General features: G+C 44.5%; 1 protein-coding gene across 2 annotated transcripts in view; it reads right to left on the minus strand.

The window, feature by feature from the left end:
- SGCA (sarcoglycan alpha) overlaps nucleotides 1–24,117 on the minus strand; it is a 146,761-nt gene that overhangs the window by 69,814 nt on the left and 52,830 nt on the right. Inside the window, exons 7-9 of one of the 2 annotated variants that reach the window (XM_086923960.1) lie at nucleotides 13,902–14,107; nucleotides 8,875–8,901; nucleotides 7,727–7,912 (exon numbers count right to left, since the gene is read on the minus strand). In XM_086923960.1, the coding sequence (XP_086780086.1) occupies nucleotides 7,727–7,912; nucleotides 8,875–8,901; nucleotides 13,902–14,107 (419 nt within the window). Of the gene's footprint in view, nucleotides 1–7,722; nucleotides 7,913–8,874; nucleotides 8,902–13,901; nucleotides 14,108–24,117 lie in introns of those variants that run through there. The other variant, XM_086923961.1, reaches the window with a different exon arrangement.

The following is a 24,117-nucleotide window of genomic DNA, read 5'->3' on the forward strand; positions in this document are numbered from 1 at the left end:
CGAACTCTATTTCTGACACCTAAGTTGTGTACACCACAATACAGTATATCAACATAGATGTCCGAGTCATGAATTATACTACGTGGTGCATCGACGCGTTTCGGTGGTTTTCCACTATATTGTCCACCTTTATCAAGACTACTCTTGGTATCTGTCGTAGTATGGGGGTCAATGTTATCACCCTAAAAAAACGGAATGAATATACAATTGGTTATAATAAGTACATGGAAGTATGAAGTTGTCACAAGCATTTTTTTGTTTTAATATCATGTGATAAAGAGGTAAAAGTAGTATGCAGAAATACATTTGTAGAAACCTACCTAATACAATAACATTCAAATAGTGCATTTGTAATGGTTTCAAAAATGACCGATCTAAATGCATTTTCGATGTATACATGCATATCAAACAATCCCTGATTTCCCTGTTTATTTTTCGGATTATTCTCTCACATTCATAAGGGATCACAGTTATGTATATACCTCTTTTTTGGGGAGAAGCTAATCATGTTTGGGGTTATGCCCAACTGTAGACAAAATAATCGGAAAATTGCTGTAGAAAACACACAACTTCAAGGTGAATAATCTGTTAATGAGACATACCAAATTAAGGAACCAAGGATGTTTGAATTGGAATGTTTGAAAATGGTATTCTTTCCAGAGAGTTAGGCGTGTTGTATAAGCTATTCTATTTTTAAATTGCCTAGGGAATCTTTATATTAGTTGGTGTTTAATTACCTTAAGAATCCGTTTTTGCGCGTTAGGAAGTTATAGATATTTTCATATCAGAGTGCGATGTAGGAAGGTACTGGCTTTGAATATCCACTTTAAATTTGCATGATTGAATCAGGCTAGACAGAGAATATACTCCTAAAAGTCAAAATAGTGGAAGTTAAGGTACGTAATATGGGGGATATTCCATTATGAGAACAATATACTTGTACTGGCTTATTTATCCTGGTTTAATAGAGAATTTTTTGCGATGATTAGGATGATTAGCATACCTGGTACGTCAAAAATGTGACGTTAAATCTGGGCAGTCCAGAATAATCGAGCCCCATAAAGCGATATTTTCTTTTTTTCTTTCTTTTATTCTTATTTTGTTAAAAAACCAGAGGCGCCAGTGTCGTGTCCTTGCGGTGTGTACTTATGTTGCACTAAAATTCAGCTATAGCTATGTTTTGGCTCCTGCAGTTATTAAATGTCCTGGGAGTCAGAGTTTTTCCGTTAAATTCGAAGCTAGTACCTATGATGCAATGTGGGCAGATCGAGCAAGTCCCACATTTGTGGTTGCCTGATGCTCTAGGAGCCAAAACGTTATATACCTGCTGATCTGTCCCTGCAATTTGGGATACGTAGGTGACACCAGCAGGGAACTTAGATCCAGAGTTTTAGAACATAAATCAGCCATACGCACAAATAAATGCAATGCACCCCTGACGGAACATTTTAGACAGCAGAATCACACTTGTGATGATCTGCGTTGATTCATTTTGGAGAAGATTAGAACCACTAGACGGGGTGGTGACATTGACAAACTGAGAAAAACCCGGGAGCAATGGTACTTCTGTTTCCTAAATACCATTCTCAAAGGTTTGAATACCAGGGAAGACTGGACAAAATGTATCTAGACCTTTTTTGCCATCAGTCCGTATTAGTATCACTTAGATCTATGAATCCCCTGTACATTGCTATCAATGCGAGAGAAGCCATCTATATTGCTGATATTCATTCCTTCTCCGGCATACATGTCTTTATCGTTACAGCAGTTTATAATTCTTTTTTTATAAACGCTTTTCATAAAACAAGTACCTTCCCCACAGACTGGTTACTTTATCATACGTTCATCGCTTTAATATCAACAAGAGCGTTAATATAAATTTCCCCGCTGTCCTGAAGAGAAGCAGGACCCCTGGCGTATATCTGTTTGAGACAATATTTTTCTTTATCTACACTACGGCCGTTTTGCAATTTAGAACATCACCGCCAACGTAAACGCATGGCCCGAACTCCTTTGGCAATACTTAGATTATAGGTCCGCCACTCTGGCCAATCAGAACACAGTACCACGAGCCGGAGTATGCTAATTCCGTGATTCTAAATGGACCCGTCTGATTCGCTCCGATTTAGACCTATCATGCGCCAGCTTAGGTATTGAAATATGGCGCCCTTTCCTCCCTGATACACTCCATGCAACCAGAGGAACAGGCAGACTATTTGTGCAACACCAGGTAAGCGGCCGCTTTAACACAGCAGCTCAAGTAGGCGAAACCCGAGATAAAAGCGGGCTACTTTAAACAACTGCGCTTTATTTTCCTGTCTTTATCTTTAGGGCAATAATCCCTATATACCGCAGAAATACGATGCAAGCGCCTCTGGCCTTTTAATCAAAAGGGTTCCATGATACCAGAGAAGCAAGCAGTCCTTTGTGCCTGAATAGGTAAGCGTGCACAGATAGTTCGGCAATTTAAAAAGCTGGCTTTAAAACGTTCTATTTCTCATGGCTATATATATATATATACTTGTGTTCTGAATTTTAGTGCAACATAAGTACACACCGCAAGGACACGACACTGGCGCCTCTGGTTTTTTAACAAAATAAGAATAAAAGAAAGAAAAAAAGAAAATATCGCTTTATGGGGCTCGATTATTCTGGACTGCCCAGATTTAACGTCGCATTTTTGACGTACCAGGTATGCTAATCATCACAAAAAATTCTCTATTAAACCAGGATAAATAAGCCAGTACAAGTATATTGTTCTCATAATGGAATATCCCCCATATTACGTACCTTAACTTCCACTATTTTGACTTGTAGGAGTATATTCTCTGTCTAGCCTGATTCAATCATGCAAATTTAAAGTGGATATTCAAAGCCAGTACCTTCCTACATCGCACTCTGATATGAAAATATCTGTAACTTCCTAACGCGCAAAAACGGATTCTTAAGGTAATTAAACACCAACAAATATAAAGATTCCCTAGGCAATTTAAAAATAGAATAGCTTATACAACACTCCTAACTCTCTGGAAAGAATACCATTTTCAAACATTCCAATTCAAACATCCTTGGTTCCTTAATTTGGTATGTGTCATTAACAGATTATTCACCTTGAAGTTGTGTGTTTTCTACAGCAATTTTCTGATTATTTTGTCTACAGTTGGGCATAACCCCAAACATGAATAGCTTCTCCCCAAAAAAGAGGTATATACATAACTGTGATCCCTTATTAATGTGAGAGAATAATCCGAAAAATAAACAGGGAAATCAGGGATTGTTTGATATGCATGTATACATCGAAAATGCATTTAGATCGGTCATTTTTGAAACCATTACAAATGCACTATTTGAATGTTATTGTATTAGGTAGGTTTCTACAAATGTATTTCTGCATACTACTTTTACCTCTTTATCACATGATATTAAGACAAAAAATGCTTGTGACAACTTCATACTTCCATGTACTTATTATAACCAATTGTATATTCATTCCGTTTTCTTAGGGTGATAACATTGACCCCTATACTACGACAGATACCAAGAGTAGTCTTGATAAAGGTGGACAATATAGTGGAAAACCACCGAAACGTGTCGACGCACCACGTAGTATAATTCATGACTCGGACATCTATGTTGATATACTGTATTGTGGTGTACACAACTTAGGTGTCAGAAATAGAGTTCGAATATACACCCAGTATAGCACAAGTTTAACGTCTTACTGTTTTCTGTCTTAGTGTCTCAATTTTGCTGGTCAACATTGAATGTCAATTTATTTTAATTGTTTATCTCTTGTTTTAATTTGTTGTTGAGTGGTTTCATTCTTGTCCACTCTTTTAATGTATTGTATTACTAATAAATTGTAGAATTCTTTTTATATACATGTATCTTGTTATGATTTTATTTGTCTAGCCCAGTCAATTAAGTTCTGTTCAAGGGAATCTCTCCTTTTTGTCGGTATATAGACAGAGACAAGATTAAATAACCGTCCTTCCCATTTACAGGTCAGCGCCGCGAAGCGGCCTTGATCATCTACTCGTGTTTGCTGCACCACCAGTGGGAAGTTTTTCCTAATAAGAATCCCCGTGCCTCTGGAGCCCGAGGAGAAGTCTGCATGGGCTATCATACGGCAACTCCTGAGCCCGGAGTAGTTTTTTAACTTCGAAGAAGCTGCAACGTCTCCTTGAAACGGCTGCTGTGTAATCCGGGAAGAAGGAAATGGCTGAGTTTAGTATTCGGATAGGGGGGGAGATCCTTGCCGCTTGTAGAATTGCGTCTCTATCTCTAAAGTTAAAGAGATGGGCTAGTACTGGTCTCGGGGCGCCCCCGGCTTCGGCCTTCCACCAGACACTCTATGAGCGCGCTCGACCGAGAAGAAATGTGAAAGTCCCTTTGGCTGTAGCCTGGTTTTTATCAGTTCTTCCACATATAGGTCCATTGCTTGGGTTCCCTCCGTCTCCGGAATACCTATAATTCTGACATTGTTCCGCCTTGCGCGCCCTTCTTGGTCGTCCAGCTTGTCAGCTAGCATTTTGTTGTCCTTTTTCAAGGCGGGCCAGCCTTGTGATTGGCGAGGGGAGCCTGGCTGTGCTTCCTGTACCTCGAGTCAAGACGAGGAGAGCAGGAGCAGAGACACGGGACCCAAAGGCAAGGTAAGTGTTTTTTGTTTTTTTAACATTAACCACAGCCCCCTCGCACCCTTTCACACACCCACTGTCACGATTCCCCCCCGACCGCTGGTAAATCACTGCCTGCTCTAAAATGCGGAACGGAATGGGAAACTACATATCCCATGATCCTTTGCGCGGCGCGCTCCTATGACGCGATGCGACTAGTGATTATTAGGAAGTCTCACTGTGTACGCGCTGCCGATTATTCCTGTTCGTGTTTGGGTTCGTGTACTTTGGTTCTTCACTACAGGATACTTGGAGGTCGGCGGTGGCAAGTATCGGCACGCCTTGAAAGGTCACGTCGCTTCTAGCGCGTGGGTTCAGCGTTCCTTGTTCTAGGAGTCCGTCCTTGGATTAACCTGGTGGGGCTTAGGAAGCGCCTACAGCACAGCGTTCATCATCGTGTTGCCGCTCGAGTTGTGGATTTACCTGGTGGGGCTTAGGAAGCGCCCGTTTCACTCCGTCATTGCAGCAACAGGTTTTCAAGATCGAGTGGGGCACTTGTATTCATAGTTCGTGTACAGTATCTGTTTTGCATATTGTTACATACTTTCAGGGAGCGTCTTGCTCCGGTTCGTGCAGGACACCTGGGTATAGGTGCCGCCTTACCATTCAGTGCACATTACTCACATTTGAGCGCTTGCAGAGAAGGATCTGTAGAGACGCTATATCTATACTTTACGCTGGGCATATGATTTAGTTTCCTGACTTATTTGAGTTAATTACAGACTAGGGAATGTATGAGAGATCTTGGGGTTGACGCGACTTGCACACCCTGGGGATATTCTTTCAAGCATTTCCTCGGAGGAGAAAGTCCTTTTGTTATGAACTACCGTTTACCAGGAATGTGATCATCATTTCATTATCTTGTTTTGGGCAACATTAGGTTATCTTTATCCTACATCTGGGTAGGTGTTCATTGCTGTCCTAAACTTTCACGTTACAGGAGGGGAGGGAACATGGGGGTTTGCTAATGATCTCTGTGTTATATCTTCCAGTAGTACAGCCAGGGGATTTAGAAGCCACCCTTTAGATCCTTCCTTCATACAGGCACACCTGTAGGATATACAGGTGAGGTACCATGTGTTTTGTGGATTAGTGAATATTCCAGCTTAGGGTTCTGTGGTACTTATCCCTTGCTTCTGTAATTACAGGTTATCGGTTCCAAGTGCCCAGCTGTTCCCCTCCGGACCCAACTTTTCCCCCGCTTGATCGCCTTAACAGTCTGTACACAATTACAGTTAGACTTGGGTTGATCTAGAGGTGGGCCCCCTTATAGCATCGACCCAATCCTGAGGAGCAACCTGGACTGACCTGACACCCACATACCATGCCAGTCGCCACTGCCCCCTCACAACCATCATCAGGAACCACAGGCTCAACATTGTCTCTTAAGCCAACAACACCCCGCTGATCCTCTCCCTCACTAAGTAACCCAACATCACCAAACACAACTTCCTAGAAGGGATGAAAGTCATTGCCACCTAGATGAAGAACAGCTGCCTGAAACTCAACTCTGAAAAGACAGAAGTCCTCATCATTTGCTCCACCCCCTCCTCATGGCATGGGATGACTCCTCGTGGCCCTCTGCCCTCGGAAATCCCCCCCACCCCCCACTTACCACACACAAAACCTCGGCATCACACTAGACTCATCGCTCACAATGCACTGCCAGATCAACGCCGTATCCTCAACATGCTTCAACAACCTCTGCATGCTTCAAAAACTTTCAGATGGATCCCAACTAAATCCAGAAAAACTGTCACGCACGAACTCATCATCGGCAGACTGGACTACAGTAACACTCTCTACATCGGAATTAACAAGAAACTCCTTCGCAAACTCTAAACTGTCCAGAACGCCACAGCCAGACTGATCCTCAACATCCCCCATCAGAGTCACATCACCCAACACCTCCGTCGTCTCCACTAGCACCCATTCGAAAGAAGAATGACCTTCAAACTTCTCACCCATGCATACAAGGCCCTTCACAACACCAGACCGGCATACCCGAACAGCCATGTCTCCTTCCACGCACCCAAAAGACATCTCCTATTACCCTAGCACTCTCTGGCCACCATTCCATGTATCAACAAGACCAGAACGGGGGAAAGTCCTTCTCCTACCTCACAGCCAAAGCCTGGAACACCCTCCCTCTCCACCTCCGGCAATCTCCCACATTGCCCAAGTTTAGGAAGGACCTCAAGACCTGGCTCTTCGGAGGCAGCCCCTTCCTCCCTGTGCCCTGAGACTGTCACAGGCGAGTAGCTGCGATTTACCAACCCTGATTGATTGATTGATTGATTGTACTCCCTCCCTCCAGTTGGCCTCCCAAAACTCTATCCGGGGATTAAGGTTTCACAATGCTTACCTTTCAATCTCAGTAAGTCTACTATGTTTATGATCTCTCAAGGCGCTGTTGAATTAATCATCTACTTTGAATCGAATTGCTATAGCTTTTGTTTTCTTGCTCATTTTAGTGAAGCCCTCTGACATCCATTTAGACAACTCTGCATACCAACTAGCGTGTAGGAAGGCTCAGTGATCTGAGCGCTTACCACTCGCAATGAGCGGAGGTCATGAGTTACAATCCTGGCAAAGCAGACTCAGCCTTCCATCATTCCAAGGTGGATAAAGTGAGTGCCATAACATCGGTAACAGAATCATCTGCTATTCAGATGGCTTAGAAATGGCAGTAGTGTTGCATACAAGTTTTTATTAATAATACTGTGATCCCAAGTAGGCCTGATGCACCGGTTACCAGACAGTTGCAGGCACATGCTAGGGTTTTTAGGGGTGTACTACAAACAGTGCAGCGGGTGTAGTGGCACCTCGAACCAGCAGTTTTAGTGTCCCACTTCACTCCAAGGCCAGGGCATAGGAGATAGGGCACTACTTTGCTTGCACTAGGGTCCTTGGTGCCTTTGCTACGCTACTTAAAGTTTATGTTCCTGTTTTCAGTGCCCACACCAATGTGGGCACAATTAGTCGGCCACATGAACCTAGTATCGCCACCCCCACCCTCTGTCGCCAGAACAGTCGGGATAGACACTTACTTCTGGGCCATGATGAGAGGCACGCAGGCGCTGTCTCTGTGCTGCGTCATAGGAGAGCGCCTCTCGCCTGTGCGCACGTTAAACATGGGCAGCGTGGAGAGCGGTCTGGGCACGTCCCTGCCACTGGCCATCTCCCTCAGCTCCTCCACGTTGACATGGATGGTGTAGTGATGCAGCATCTGTATACTGAAAGGGTACAGTGAGAGGTAAATGAACTGAGACAGGATACCGACAAGGGGAAAGGCAAGAGAGTATATGGAGTGTGGAGAGAGAAGGAGAAACACAAGACAAAATGGAGCACACGGATAGGGGAAAAAGAATCAGAAAAAAGTTAGAGCAGGGAGTACAAACTGACAGGAAAAGAGAAATTGATACATGACTGAGCACTGGAGCAAAAGCATAGTGCACTACGGTGCATATTCACACTGTGTGTATTCAAACACGCATGAGCACAGAACACAAGTGTGTAAAAGCACAACGTGCAGACTTGGAAGAGAATATAGCCAGGGCGCTGAAAAGCACTAAGCATATCATTTCACAGACCCTTACAATGTAAGTGAATATGCAAAAAAACAAAAGTGCAGCCCATGGAAGTGCACAGACACATCATAGGGAAGTGAAGGCACAAATGGAAGCGTATAACCAGTGTATGGAAATGCACGTGGCCGGATATCCCCAGAGAGGTCAAGTGAATACTCAGAGAGCAGAAAGACAGCAGGTGAAGCGTGAAAGGCCGCAAAGAAAAAACACTTACACCATAAGAGGCTATAGGGAACATAATAATATTAGAATGATGATAGCTCCATTGAAGACAATGATACAGAAGCAGGCTACAAACACAGGTATAGGCCAGTGGCTGTCAACTTCCCAATGTCCTAATCTTCCCTCTCCCCTGACTCTCCATAGGTTTGTAGATTGTGCGGGGGACTAAAAGAGCCAGAGGCTGCAGACTTTGCTTTAGGCATCACAGGAGGCTCAGAAAGAGGGGGGCATTCTGCTCAGCTCCTGTCTCCCCTGCAATGCTAAGTGAAGAAAAGCAGCCTGGCAGAGCCAAAGGAGAAAAGGCCCCAGAGAGCAACCACGTACAACAAGAGTAGCAACAGAGAACAAAACGATAAGTGTGGCATAGAAAAACACCGTTAACTTACTCAGATGTCTTGGCGTCTCTTTTATCCCTGTGAATAAAAGGAGAGAGATTGAAGAGCATCAACATCAGCCTGAAGTTCAGCATGGATCTTTATTACAAATAGCCTAAGTTAGGTACAGATTCCAGGAACATTTCAGGGCAGAGGGCGGCCATAACTCTATACATTCATTGTTATTATGCATGGTTCTCTTTCTCATTTCACTGTTTCTGTGCATCACAAAAACATGTAATTCTGCCCTACATGCTTTTTCATTCACTTTGTTGAAAATTCCATCATTTGTGCAGGGGGTGACTTAACTGTGTGGAAGTGTCTCCATTTTTGAAGAACCTAGTTTTCATGTCATATTTACTCTAATAGTTTAGAACTTTCTAGTTGTTAAAAGTTTATTAAATGTTCTAACCATCCCACCCCCGTATTTACAGCAGTTTCTCCTGTTTTGTGTGAGTATTCCTACATTTAGCGCAGGATTTAGTGCAGTCTAGCTAGTTTTGCATGTATAGTCTCTGTATTTATGGAAGTCTACCTAGTTCTGCTGGAATATTCCTAGTTTTTTGACAATCTACCTCGTTTTCTTAGATTATTTCTAAATTTATTTGAGCCTAATGCATTTTTTGAGAATATCCCAGGCTTAGTAGGGGTTTACCTAGATTAGTAAATGGGTTTCAAGAGTGTTAGTATTCTACCTAGGTTCTTGTGAGAATTTCTAATTTTATGACAGTCTTTTGTGTGAATTTTTCTAGTTTTATCACAGTGAACTTACAGCCACATGCATCAAGTGATTTAGGAATCGCAAACGGTGCGAATTGCAAAATTCGGCCGTTTGCGATTCCTAAATCACTATTATTGGGGTGCATCAATCAAAAATACATGAAATCGCAATTTTTTGCGATTTCTAAAAATGCAATTGCATTTAAGGAATCGCAATTTGCGATTCCTTAAATGCAATGCATGACACCTAAAAAAATTGCGAATTCGCAATTAGGAGGAAAAAATTACCATGAGGTAGGACCTCATGGTAATATGCGAAAAATCTGAAAAATGCAATTTTGTGCATTTTTCAAACTGTCATGTTGTGCACACACATGCCCTTAGGGCATGTGTGTGCACAACAAATGTGCATAGATTGATTTCAGGGGTGCAACAGGGTGTCCTTCGGACACCCCTGCACCCTTGAAATCACAATCTCAATTTGCGATTAGCTAATTGCGATTCGCAAATTGAGATTGTCTTCCCATTCATTCCTAAGGGCCTTTTGGCCCATAGGAATCAATGGGAAGGGATTCCTTAATTGCGATTCGCAAATTGTGAATCACAATCAAGGAAAAATAAGGAATCGCTAAAGGAATTGCGATTTTATGATGCATTGCCGTTTGCGATTCCTTAACGGCAACAATGATGCATGTACCTTTTAGTCTTGTAGGCTTATTCCTAATTTTCTGGCAGAAGAGAGGTGTGATTGACGCTGAAGACACAACTGGCCAAGAATTTAGTGACTTTGCTAAGGGGTTCCTCCCCTGTTGGGACCCTATGGTCAATAGTCGCAGGCTTCGACATCTCACAAGGGTGGTAGAGGCCACCATCAACGCGACTGCCTGTGCCCTTAGTAACATCACGGCTGAACTTCAAGTGGACCGCCTCATGACTTTACAGAAAAGAATGGCACTTGACATAATACTGGTGGACCGTGGAGGAGTCTGCACATTGATCAAAACAAGCTGCTGTATATACATACCTGATAATGCACCAACAGTCTATCAAGCAATACAGAAACTACATAAAATTGCTTCCGACATCAATCAGGATGAAGGTTCATGGTCCCTGACCGGCTGGTTTTGGAGCATAGTATCTCAGTGGGGATGGAAGATAATGATTTTCATTGCCATCATTGCAGCCGCATTGTTCTCTTGCTGCCTCTGTGTTCAATGCATGCCCGCGCTATATGGGCTCTGTGCCAAGTCTTTAGCACCCAAACAAGTGAAATTACACCATCACAATGCCATGATGATGATCAAGAAAGAGGTGCAGGCGATGATGGACATTGACATAGACGACGACTGATTGTTGCCTCTGCATGGCAAAAGGAGGGACTGTTGAACTGTATTTTAAAATGACCCACAAGATTCCATTGTGTGTTGCCATGCCCTCGGTAACCTGGTGAAGAATTGCTTTCCACGTCCCTGTTGAAACTTGCTCAACCCTCCCGGCTCCTTGTGGTCGAGCAGATTCAGAGAAGCTGCCTGTGTACCTCATCCCCCAATTGTGCAAGAGACTTAGCCACATCCTGTCCACTGTTGATAACTCAGCCTGTCACGACCAACTCCCGTGCCCCGTGACCACACCATGTGGGCAAGGAAGCACGAGGCTGTTACATTGTGCAATCGGAGACAGATGTCCCCTGGCCACGATTGCGTCACACAAGACTGACGAAGAACTTGTCTGTTGAGGAACTTGGCAAAATGAGGAACTTGTATTGTGCAAATGGGCGTGGCTAGTGCTATAATTATGTGTGCACTGCGGAGTAAAGCAGTAGTCTCTGTAGAATTGTTTTTGTACCATTCTGGGACCCTGTCCTAAGCTCGAGCTAATAAATAACTTACTTCCCTCCTTGGCTGGTTGTCCTGGTCTCTTTGGTAATGTATGATTTAAGCAAGAAGAACCCGTAGATTCTAGGTGTCCCCTGCACCGTTGGCTTTGACTCTCCAGTGGGGAGAGTTCTCCAAAAAGCTGGTTCTACATATCTACAGACAGCAGTGTGAGTAGACCAATGTGTAAAGTGGCATAGCCATGGCAGTATGAATAGTGCCTCGGTATATCTACAGCAGTATAAGTAGACCACTGTGTAAAGTGGCATAGCCACGGCATATGAATAGTGCCTCAGTATATCTACTGCAGTATAAGTAGACCACTGTGTAAAGTGGCATAGCCAGGGCAGTATGAATAGTGCCTCAGTATATCTACAGCAGTATGACTACCCAACTGTGTAAAGCGGCATAGTCAGGGCAGTATCAAGATTGCCTCAGTATATTTGCATCAGTATAACTAGGCCGCTATATCTGCAACAGTATAACCAGGCTGTTATATCTGCAGCAGTATAACCATGTTGCTATATTTGCAGCAGTATAAGCAGGCCACTCTATATGCAGCAGTATAACCAGGCCGCTATATCTGCAGCAGTATAACCAGGTAGCTATATCTGCAGTAGTTTAACCAGGCCGCTATATTTGCAGCAGTATAAGCTGGCTACTATATCTGCAGCAGTATAACCAGGCCGCTATACCTGCATCAGTATAACCAGGGCGCTATACCTGCAGCAGCATAACCAGGCCGCTATATTTGCAGCAGTATAACCAAGCCGCTATATCTGCAGCAGCATAACCCATACCGCTATATCTGCAGCATTATAACCAGGACGCTATATTTTCAGCAGTATAATCAGGCCGCTACATGTGCAGCAGTATAACTAGGCCGCTATGTCTGCAGCAGTATAACCAGGCTGCTATATTTGCCGCAGTATAACCAGTCTGCTCTATCTGCAGCAGCATAACCAGGCCACTATATTTGCAGCAGTATAACCAGCCCACTATATTTGCAGCAATATAATCAGGCTGCTATATTTGCACCATTGTAACCAGTACACTATATCTGCAGCAGTGTAACCAGGTCGCTATATCTGCAGCAGTAAAACTAGACTGCTATATCTGCAGCAGTGTAACCAGGCCGCCATATCAGCAGCATTATAACCAGACCACTATATTTGCAGCAGTATAACCAGGCCGCTATATCTGCAGCAGTATAACCAGTCTGCTATATTTACAGCAGTGTAACAAGGCCGCCATATCTGCAGCATGGGAAACATCACTTACAACGCAACTTTTACAACGCAGTGCCTTTACGATGCAACTTTTAGAACGCAAACCATTACAACGCATTGCACTGGGGGGCGCTCTAGGATAGGGAATAGGTTTAATTTACTGTCCAACACCTTCCCTACTATCCAAGGGGACTGGAGTTGGAATAGTAAATTAAACTATTCACTATCCAGCGCCCCAAAGCACTATGCGTTGTAATGGTATGCGTTGTAAAACCCGCGTTGTAAAAGCATGCGATGTAAAAGCATGCGTTGTAATGTCGTACATCCCTGCAGCATTCTAACCAGATCGCTATATTTGCAGCAGTATAGCCAGGCCGCTATATCAGGAGCAGTATAACCAGTCTGCTATATTTGCAGCAGTATAATCAGGCCGCTATCTTTGCAGCAGTATAACCAGGCCACTATATGTGCAGCAGTATCATCAGGCTTCTATATTTGCAGCAGTATAACCTGGCCACTATATTTGCTGCTGTATAAACAGGCCACTATATCTGTAGCAGTGTAACCAGGCTGCTATATTTGCAGCAGTATAATGCAGCCAGTTCTCATAATGCCACAGTATGTAAATAAGCATGGTAAATCCAGTTTTCACAAAACCGCAGTATATGAAGCACTGCAGTCATGTCAGTAGCCACATTTCTCTAGTGTGTAAAACAAGCAGAGCAGGAGGTACTGGGATTAAAAGTAATGTATTACATCATCACTCTCCCATATTTTTTTAAGTTGATTTCAGGACTTTTCTTGACATGATGCTCAGGTATCTGCAGTAAAACAAACAAAACACCATTTGCTCCCTACTTTACCAGTCCTCTCTCTGATAGTTAGGGGACAGTGTCTTGGGCTTATTGAATTGTGAGACAAATGTGAGTGTACTCTCTAAAAAATATTCTTGCAACACAACAAGTAAGCCTAGTGATACAAAAAGTCCTAAATAATTTTTGTAGCTTAATTTGAAGTTGGATATTTATATGCATTTCACTTCCCATTTCACTTTTTTAGTGTTTCTGAAGTGTGAGGCGCAGTCACGATTTTGAATCAGTATTTTCCCCCAAAAATACAAGCTGGCAAAAATAGAGAATTCCACCCACCACAAAGGCTTTGTGTCCTCACCAGAGGGAGGTGTGCTCCCTCTTGCATCAATGGACTTCTTACTTACACGCCCTCTCTGCGGCAGCACATAATGTAGGACAGGATGAGGGTGAGGAGCAGAGCCAGCAGCAGTGGTACCAGGAGGGTTATCAGGTAATCTGTGAGGAAATCTCTCTCTTCTGGAGAATCTATGGGTGGGTTGAACTCGCTGCCAGCCTCCATCACCCCATCTCCTGGAGTAAGCTCTGTCGCTGCAACGCTTGTCGAACGCATCTGAAAAAAATCAGAACAAGAAGTTAATGGCTTGAAAAAGAAGCAGAATCTTCAATAGCTAGCTCATATCTCAAGAGGGAAAGACACTGAAAATAAACCAGCTTTTCATCTCATATAGAAGTATTATGTTTTCAATTCTTGAACGTTGGTTCACCGATCGGTTTCATATTGGTGTATCTATAAAACTAAGCAAGCTTTTACCTCAAGAAGTGTGATTCTTGTTACTACGTCAACCATGACCTCAAGATCCCTGGAACTAAGTCAAACCCACCTCAAGGCAACAGATTCATGAAATTCAACCAAGTATAATTTTAAGGAGGGAGCTCTGGTGAACTTAAACTGCTCCGGGTCAATATACCGCTCACCTTAAAGAAGGAGCGGAGCGCCTTAGAAGTCCAAACAAGCAGAGAGTTTTCTGTAACTCATCCACTGCTCATTCGTAGACCGGAGAACCTAAAACACAATCACATCTCACCTGAAGGAAAAAGGCCTCTAGAACTAGACCTTGTCTCACCTCAAGATTAGAAAACCTTGGGACACAGCGAGCTCTAAACCCAAGTATGAATACTCTTGGAATTCCACCAGCTCACCTCAAGAAAGTATATCCCAGTCTCAAACTCAACCAGGTAATATTTAAAGAAGGAAGAACCTTGTTATGTTATGTTAAAATTATTTCTTGAGCGCACTTACACCAAGCGGTTTCATGGCGCTGAGGACAGAAGGACTGCGGTAAGGGAGTCTTGGAGTATTATTCATAAGCTTGTGAGAACAGAAAAGTTTTCAGAAGAGTTCTAAATTTAGTGTAGCATGTTACCAGTCTCAGCTCATTAGGGAGGGAGTTCCAGAAACGGGGGGCCAGAAAGGAGAACCTCAGACCACCCTGTTTTTTCCGTTTGAAGGTGGGAATAGTGAGCAAATGGAGGTGGGAGGATCGGAGTTCACGTGAAGGAACCTAGCGTAGGATCCTGGAAGAAATGAAGGCAGGGGCTTGACCAGCGAGGGCTTTGAAGATGGTACAGCCTAATTTAAATACACAGCGTTTGGCTATCGGGAGCCAATGCAGGCTCTTCATCAAGAGTCTAACATGTTGATGCTTAGGTTGGTGGAAGATGAGCCTAGCTGCCTGATTTTGTACGAGCTGTAGGCGATGAAGTTGGTATGCTGGAATGCCAACATAGAGAGCATTCGCATAGTCGATGCGAGAGGTGACCAGGGCCAAGATGACAAGAATAAGGGCTTCTGTAGTCAAGAACCTACAGATTTTCCGAATTCTGCGGAGATGGAAAAAGCAGGAGGAAACTACCGCATTGATTTGGGGCTTCAGAGACAGGTCGCTACAGATGATAACTCCAAGGCTTTTTACAGAACTTACTGGTTGAGGAGGGATGCCCAGCAGAGACAGCCAGAAGCTGGGGTTCCAGGGGTTAGTGGGCCCTCCAGTTGAAACAAGCTTTGTTTTATCGGGGTTAAGTTTTAATTGGCTGGAATACCTTCATCCATTAATGAAAGTCATAGTGGGTTGAAAGTTAGTAATGGATGTATCGGAGGAATCTATGTTAAATACCAACTGAAGATCATCTACATGGTTGAAGGTTGTGGCTGGGCTATTGCGTAGAGATACAATCAGAGGTTGCATGTATAAATTAAAAAGGAGGGGCGATAAGGCAGAGCCCTGGGGGACCCCGCAGGTCAGTTTAGTGTTCCCCACCAAGAAGTTGTTCAAGCAGACTGCCTGGGAGCGTCCATCTGGAAAGGAGGTGATCCACTTTAGGGCCATGCCCTGGATGCCGGCATTGCTGACATAGTCGATCAGAAGTTCATGATCGACCGTGTCAAAAGCCGCCAAAAGATCCAAAAGCACCGGGGCCTGGGTGATGTTTTTATCGGCTCCTCTCCTAAGCTCATCCATGACTGCCAGGATGACGGATTGCGTGGAGTGAGCAGGCCTAAAACCCACCTGCCGAAGATCAAGAAACTGGGAATGCTCAATAAATGAGCTGAGGAAGTTCGTAACGTGAGCCTTCAATATTTTACTGAGGTAGGGGAGCAAAAAAATATGACGGAAATTGCTTAGCACCGAATGATCTGCATTGGGTTTCTTTAGTATAGGGACCACTACGGTGCATTTAAAGATATCCGGGATGACACCTGATTTAAGGCAGTTGTTAAGAAGTGAAAGCAGCGGGTCAGGGCAGGTGATAAAGGCCTCTTTCAGGATATGAGGGGGACAGCGATCATTGGGGGAACCAGATCCCACTCTATTCAGTAGGGTCAGGAATTCTTCTCTAGAGATCGGGGGATTTGATCAAACGTGAAGGGGTTTTTACAGATTAGGGGGGGGGAGTGGGAGTGGGGATATTGTTCTTGATAAGGGTGATTTTGTCAATGAAAAACAAATTCAGTGAGTCACATAATGTTTGTGAGGGCACAGATTTTGCAGTCACCCTGTCAGGTTGTACAAGCTTGTTGACAATAGAGAAGATATCTTTAACCTTTGTGGATGAATTTGTGATTTTTTGTGAGAAGTACGCAGATTTGGTCTGGAGAATGGAATCTTTATAGTTTTTTAACAAGGCTACATAAACCGCTCTCTCCTCAGATGCATAGGCTCGCCGCCAATGGCACTCTGCCTGTCTGAGTGCCAGTTTTTCCTTTTTTAAGGCATCAGAAAACCAGTGTTGGGCGTCGTGGGGCGCTTAAGTGAGATTTCTTTTAAGGGGGCCACCTTGTCACTGGCTACTTCTAGCCAGTGGTCAAGGTTGGAGGCTTGAAGGGAGATAGGGGCCTGTTCTCTGGGGTAAGTGGCTGTTAAAAATGCATGGAATTCGTCCAGGTTAGCCCGTTTCCAGTTTCTGGCCAAAAAATTGCCGGTTGGGGGTGACATGGTAGAAGGAGTATAGGCCATAGTAAAAGAAACCTTGGAACTCCAAACATACTTGGAGAAGTATGGGAGACCTGCGGAACACAGCTGCTCACCTCAGGTATGGAAACTCTCATGAGTCAGCTAATTGTGTTGCCAACAAGAACATTTCAGGAACTGATCCAACATTCAAAGCAAGAATGGAGACTCTGACGACATGGTGTCACTATTGTGGTATCATCCTCCAGAGAGCTGAAAACCCCGGTGCTTCCATGGATGAAGACATTTGGACATACATAATTAAGGCCTGAGACGTTGCCATGGGGGAGTGGGAGCCAAAGGACATCAGTTGGGTGCTGGTCGGACTTTGAGAGGGAGAGGGAACATGTCCAGCACTGACATGTTGGAAGGTTTATACTGATGGCTCAATTGACCAAGGAATTGCGGTGCTGCATCTTCAGATGAGTAATTGTCTGGTGCTTCTAATTAATTAAAAACAAATAACAAAAATATTAAAAAAGAATGGAGACCCCTAAAGCTCAATCAATTCTCAAACAAAGGGAAAACAACCCTGGGACTTAACCAGATCTCACGTGAGGAAGGGTGAACACTGTAACTCAGCCAACCCTAACCCTGAGAAGGGAGATACATAGAACTCATGCATATCTCAAGTCAAATCAAGAGACCATTGAAAACTTGACCATCTCAACAAGAGGAGGGAGACTCCTGAAACTCACTAATTAAACTAAAGTGGAGACAACTAAAAGTCAGTCAGCTCTTAACCCAGGAAAGGAGTCACCAGAAACTTAAGAAGTTCTTACCTAAAGTAGGGAAATTTCCAAAACTCAATAAGCTCGCACCTCAACGAGACAGACAGCTATAACACCACCATCTCAACTAAATGTGAAAGATCCTTGGAACTCAATAAACCACCTCAAGGATGGAGGTCCATAGAACCCAACCAGTTTTCATCCTTATGAGTGATACCACTAGAACTGAACCATCCCTCACCTCAAGGATGGAGGTCCATGGAATGCAACCAGTTTTCATCCCTATGAGTGATACCACTAGAACTGAACCATCCCTCACCTCAAGGATGGAGGTCCATAGAACACAACCAGTTCTCATGCCTATGAGGAATACTACTAGAACCGAACCATCCCTTTCCTCAAGGAGGGAGGTCCCCGGAATACAATCAGCTCCCAAGTCCAGGAGGAAGGTCCTTGGAACGTAAACAATTCCATCCTCAAGGATGGATCTCCTTGAATTGAAAACATTGCTCAGCTCATGAATGGGTACCACTGGAGCTTTGCCAGCAGTCGCTGCAAAGAGGGAAGCTTCTGTTGCTCAAGTTTCTGTCACCTCACGTCTAGAGCCCACCTGGAGCACAACTCGCCCAACTCTCTATTGTAAGAAAGGACATCCCTGGGACCAGGGGCACTCACAGCTCAACCAACACTCATCTCAAAGATGGTGAGCTCTGGTCCTCATTTGGGCTTCCCTCGTGGGTGCGATCCTGGGATACGCCAACGTTTGTCAAGAAGAGAAAACCTTGCAAAGCAGCCAACCCTGACCCCAACAGCCGCGGCCCGTGGAGGGTGTTTCGGTGGGGTAGAGAGGCAGAGTGGGGGAGGGGCAGGGTGGGGGGGTGCTAAAAACCGGAGTATGGATAATTGAAGGTAAGTAAACCATTTAATTAATCAAACGAATTTCGTAGCGCACCCTGCATCACATTTTGCGATGCAGGGCGCGCTACGAAATTAGTTTTATTAATTAAATTGTTTACTTACCTTCAATTATCCATACTCCGGTTTTTAGCACCCCCACCCTTCCCCTCCCCCGCCCCGCCTCTCCGCCCTACTGAAACTCCCTCCACTGGCCGTGGCTGGACCCAAGAAGGGAAAGCTCTGGAATCTAAACTAACATTATTGTGTGAGACCACTAGCCTGAAGGTAGCTCTTGCTTTAAAGAAGAAAACCCTTCAGCTAGGCCCATGCTGAGGCTTCTATGGCTACAAATAATGGAAAGATGTGTTCTTCTTCCTTTGCATGTGATTTTTTTATCAGGGCTCTTGGCTGTTTGTATTAGTACGTCAAGGTTCTTATGTTATGTTATGTTACAATGTTTTTGTATAGCGCAAATCACCACTGGTCTCTAAGTGTTTCACAGAAAAAAAAGTACACAACCTACTGCAGCCCAGAACGCCCTCCGCCATCAACCAACAATTAGGGTATTGATGTTATCTTTTTAAACAAGTAGGTCTTTAGCTTCTTTCTGAAAGAAAGTAACACTGAGGCCCCCTGCAACGTTGCTGGTAACTCGTTCCAGATTTGCAGAAGGAGTACCGGCAAAGCTCTGCCACCCTTAGATTTGAGCTTAAATCTAGGTTGAATCAGTTTGCAGGCTTTGCCAGATCGCAAAGCTCTGCCCGGAGTGTACTTCCTCAAGCGCTCTTTGATATAATTAGGAGCCTTTCCATAAATGGCTTTATGGGCCACACAAAGACATTTGAACTGCACTCTAAGTTCGATAGGCAGCCAGTGCAGCTTCAAAAGAAGGGGGGTCGTGTGAGTCCTCCTCGGCAGGGAATAAATCAACCTGGCCGCATCATTCTGCACAACCTGCAGTTTCCTCAGGAGTTTCAGCGGGAGACCTAAATACAAAGCATTGCCGTAGTCCAGCCGAGAGATAACAGTGGCGGACACAATGGATTGCAATGTCGGGACAGACAAAATGGGTACCAGCTTCCGGAGTTGCCTAAGCAGACCAATGCAGAAACCTACCACCGCCGAGACTTGGGGGGCCATAGATAGGTCTGCGTCAATTTTCAGTCCTACGCTTTTGACTACTCTTCCCGGAGTTGGCATTGCCCATAATTCTGAAGGACAAAACAGCTCGCACCAGGGACTTTCTTGATCGGTGATAACCAACACCTCTGTTTTCTCTGCGTTAACTTTCAGAAGGTTGTTGGTCATCCAGTTAACAGTGAATCTAAGCCGATTCTTTACAGAATCCTGTGCCTCCCTAGTATTCTCCAGCTGGACAAGGAGTTGGGTGTCATCGGCATAGTTAAAGACTTGGCAGTTCCTATGCGTTAACTCCTCCACTAGAGGTTGAAGGTAGATGTTAAATAGCAGGGGAGACAGTGGGGACCCTTGGGGGACGCCCCAGGTCACAGGATAGCTGGTCTCTCATTTGCAATCTTTGGGTCCGGACAGTGAGAAAGGATTTAACCCACTTGATGCTTGCCCTTTTATTCCTAGTTTCGAGAGACGGTCAAGCAGAATGGTATGGCTGACCGTATCAAACGCTGCTGACAGATCTAGGAGAATCAGGGCACATGGTTGTTTATTATCCGCCCTGATTCTCAGATCGTCAGCAACCGTGGCCATAACAAGTTCCGTGCTATGCTGTGACCGAAAGCCTGCCTGCCTTGGATGTAATAGACCATGTTCCTCCAGGTAACTAGCCAGCTTGTTCAGGACCTGCTTCTCCAAGATCTTGCCTATGAACAGGAGTTGGGAAATGGGCCTGTAATTCTTCGGAGCCTTAATGTCCGCTCTTGCTTTTTTCAAGAGGGGAGGTGACCAGATTCTAGTGACTCATTCAGTAGACTCAGCAGCTGTCTTTGTATGCCAGGCAAGGCCATTTGGAATATTCTGGGGGGCACGGGTCCACACTGGATCCTGATTTAATTTGGTCAGCAATAGTTGCCAGACTCCCTTCATCCAAGCATGGAATGCTGTTCAAATTCCAGACCAACTCTTGGGGATTAAGTGGAGCTGGGGGAATAGGATCGACTGGAGTTTTTGTGATATCCATGATGATATCTTGTACTTTCTGAAGGAAAAACCCCTGGAAGGTGTCACAATCCGGACGATCATTTACTGGGACTTTGCCTTCCAGCTGTGTTAATTCCCTGAGAATAGCAAATATCTCCCTTTGCTTATTCCTGGCACGGCCAATTCTGTCTTCATATATGGCTGCCTTACTCAATAGTATATCAGCCTTGTATTTCGACAGAAGTGCCTTATAGGTTTCAGACTCTGCCTGACTGTAATCGAGTCTCCCCTTTCTCTCAGCTTGCTGGAGAGCTTGTTTTTTCCTCTTAGTGAGGCATCAAACCACGGGGCTCCCTTCCCTTTTGCTCTGGTCCTCTCTGTTCGCTCAGGGACGAGAGTGTCCAAGGCAGCTCGAATCCAGGCCATAAGGCCATAAGGGCTGTGATGTAAGAGTCTAAATTTCCCTCACTCCTCTCTGGGGGTGGAGTAGAAAGGAGCGTGGAAATCAAAGACTCAGCTTCCACCTTCTTCCAAGCTCGAACATTTCTCCAGAGAGGATCAGATGATACAGGTGAAAGGTCACACGGGACCCAGCACTTAATCAGAGAGTGGTCTGACCATATGCATGGGCTGACATCGATTATTTCAAACCGGGGCATAGAGGACCAGATCAGGTCCAAAGTGTGGCCCTTAGCATGCATTTCAGCAGTTATTTACTTGGATAAGTCAAGTTCAGTGAATTTTCAACTGGTCGAGCAGTGGAGAAAGGCTAAACAGGAGCTACTGTAATTTTCAGATGTAAAATAGTCCCTCTTGCATTCCAATAAAAGCACTTTCTGGAAGGCGAAGTGAGAGACCAAATAGTCAATACCATGAAGTGAGAGAGTCGTAACAATTCTGGGTGGAACCAAAGACCACTCTATCTATATTTTAAGGAATTTTAAAGAATTAGTATCAGTAAGCATTGCAAACAGCATGGAGGCAAGGCCGATCTAAAAATAGCCCCCAATCCCTCGATTTGGTTGTTAAAAAAACACTATGATTGATTGGCGCAGAGTGGTCCTTAACACTCATGGACTCCGATGTCACTGCACCTGCTGAACGCTTGTAAGCTGCACCCCTGCTTGTGGTCTCTGGTCCAAAACCCTGATTCCTGCGGGATAAGTGTTTGTTTTTTCCCCACATTGTAGCGTCTTGACATCTGTCCTCCATTGCTTACATCTACCTGCTGAATAATACTCTGCTGCCCTCTGCTGGAAAATGTTGGATTTGCAGCAGATGGAACGTGTGTCGTACACGAACCTCAATAAACGAGACGATAGAAATCTGAATAGACTTTAAAACTTTGGCAAACCACAGGGACTACATAATAGAGAGTCATGCGCTACCCTTATATGTTTGCTACCTCAAGTATACTTAGTTCATACCAGATTTGTACCACCACGTTATTCTATTGCATTATTTGCATGAGAGCCTCAAATGACATGACCCAATTTTAAATATTTAATTTGGGAAGAACTGCAGATGGCTACTATAGTGCAGTGAGAATATCTATTTGTGAAATGTATGAAATTGGTCCATTTTAAGATTCAAGAATGCTGTACATTTTATTTCCCACGTAAATGTTAATTCCAGATCTCTGCTCTTGCTCTCTTTGCTCAATAAGCTGCCCCCATCTGTGCCCTCTCCCCCTATGAACACACAATGCCCTCATGGGTGTACCTTGGCCAATAATATTAGGAGGTGAATGGCCGAGGATTCCCAAAAACAATGCAGTGGACCCAACTAAAAAGGTAGAGGGTGGCCAGGGACAAATGGAAGGGGAGGGACTGAACTGCACAGTGACTAAACAATCTGACCTCACAGAGGTATATTAGGGGGCCAAAATAAAGCACACTAACGGTCATAGTGGGTGGGGATGGAACACCATCAGCTATAGCGTGATACACGCATTAAGTATACCTTGAAATACAGCATTACGTACATGTGAAGTACATATGCAGGCTAGTGCCATTCGGGGACAAAGTTTACTCATCACTTCAGAGAATGATACAAGGGCAATGGTAGACCCTTCGTTGAGCACATATTCCAGTGCACCCTCCATACCTTCCCCAATTATTCGAGGCAAGGGTAGCTTAGACACATCGCTTCTCTGACACCCTGCTTACATTAGTTCCTGCTACAAGCTGACAATTTGCCCTGACTGTAGACCCTGCATGACTGTTGTGCAGGGAGCACTGCATACTATAGGGCAGATTTACAAGCCCCATGCATCGCCGGAGCATCCCGTTGCGTGACGCAGCCTGCTAAGTGAAATTTACAAGCACAGGTAAAGTCACCCTGCGTGACTTAACCTGTGTTTGTAACTGTGGCCCCTGTTCACGCAACATGACATGGGTGTTGCTGTGGGTGTTCCCACGAAACACACATTTCCACAGATGCATTTCCAGATTGATGAGAAATCCTGAATCTGGAAATGCGTCAGAATGCTACGCCACCCTAGGGGTAGCGTAGCGAGGTGCAACGAGGAGAAAGGTTTTCATTTCTCCTAGTTTTTTTCCTCTTTCATTGCATGCTGCAATCTACAGCACGCATTGAAAGAGGAAATCACCTCAATTTATTGCTTTTGTGCAGGAAGGTGCGCCTTCCTGCACAAAAACAATCTCCCCACGACGCAGACATCCTTGCACCATGGTGCTCGGGTGCCTGCGCCGGCGCATGGCTGCAGTTTGTGCACCAGTGTAGGGGGAAGCACAGAGTTGCGACATATTGTTTTAAATATGTTGCATCCCTGTGCTTCGATATTAACGCAGCACGGTGCAGCAAAATGACTTGCTGCAACGCGCTGCGTTCGTTTCTTGTAGATCTGCCCCAATGGAACTAACTCTAACCAGTCTGCTGCTGGAAAGATCCAGTCTTAGTACTTAATGTGTAAAAAAAGAAGTCAGGAGCCTTCATCAAGAGGTGACCAGCTTGAACCAACCATTGCCCCTGCTAGCGTAGTCAGTACTAACACAACTACTGCCATCACACACCTACTAGTGTCACAAATTAGACTATTCCAGGTCCCCAAAGCTATAAGAATGGAATGGGTGGTAGGAATCAGTAATTTTTAATGCACATTAAAATAATAAACAACCGTTGTTGTGCTAATCTCTGAATCAGACAAACAGCGCCACCTTGTGGCAGACTGTCATACGTGCTGATGTTGTCAATAAGTGCCGGTGCCAGGCACCGGAAACCACTGGCTCAGATTAAGCACTGCTCTTATCCCCCATCACTCTGTTTATCCATGTGCTTCTCTCCCGCCACCCACACTTCTGCTGCTCACTCGCCCTTGTGCTTCTGCCGCCGCACTCTGCATTGCT

This window comes from Lissotriton vulgaris, chromosome 5, assembly GCF_964263255.1.
Source record: "Lissotriton vulgaris chromosome 5, aLisVul1.2, whole genome shotgun sequence".
Taxonomy (NCBI): domain Eukaryota; kingdom Metazoa; phylum Chordata; class Amphibia; order Caudata; family Salamandridae; genus Lissotriton; species Lissotriton vulgaris.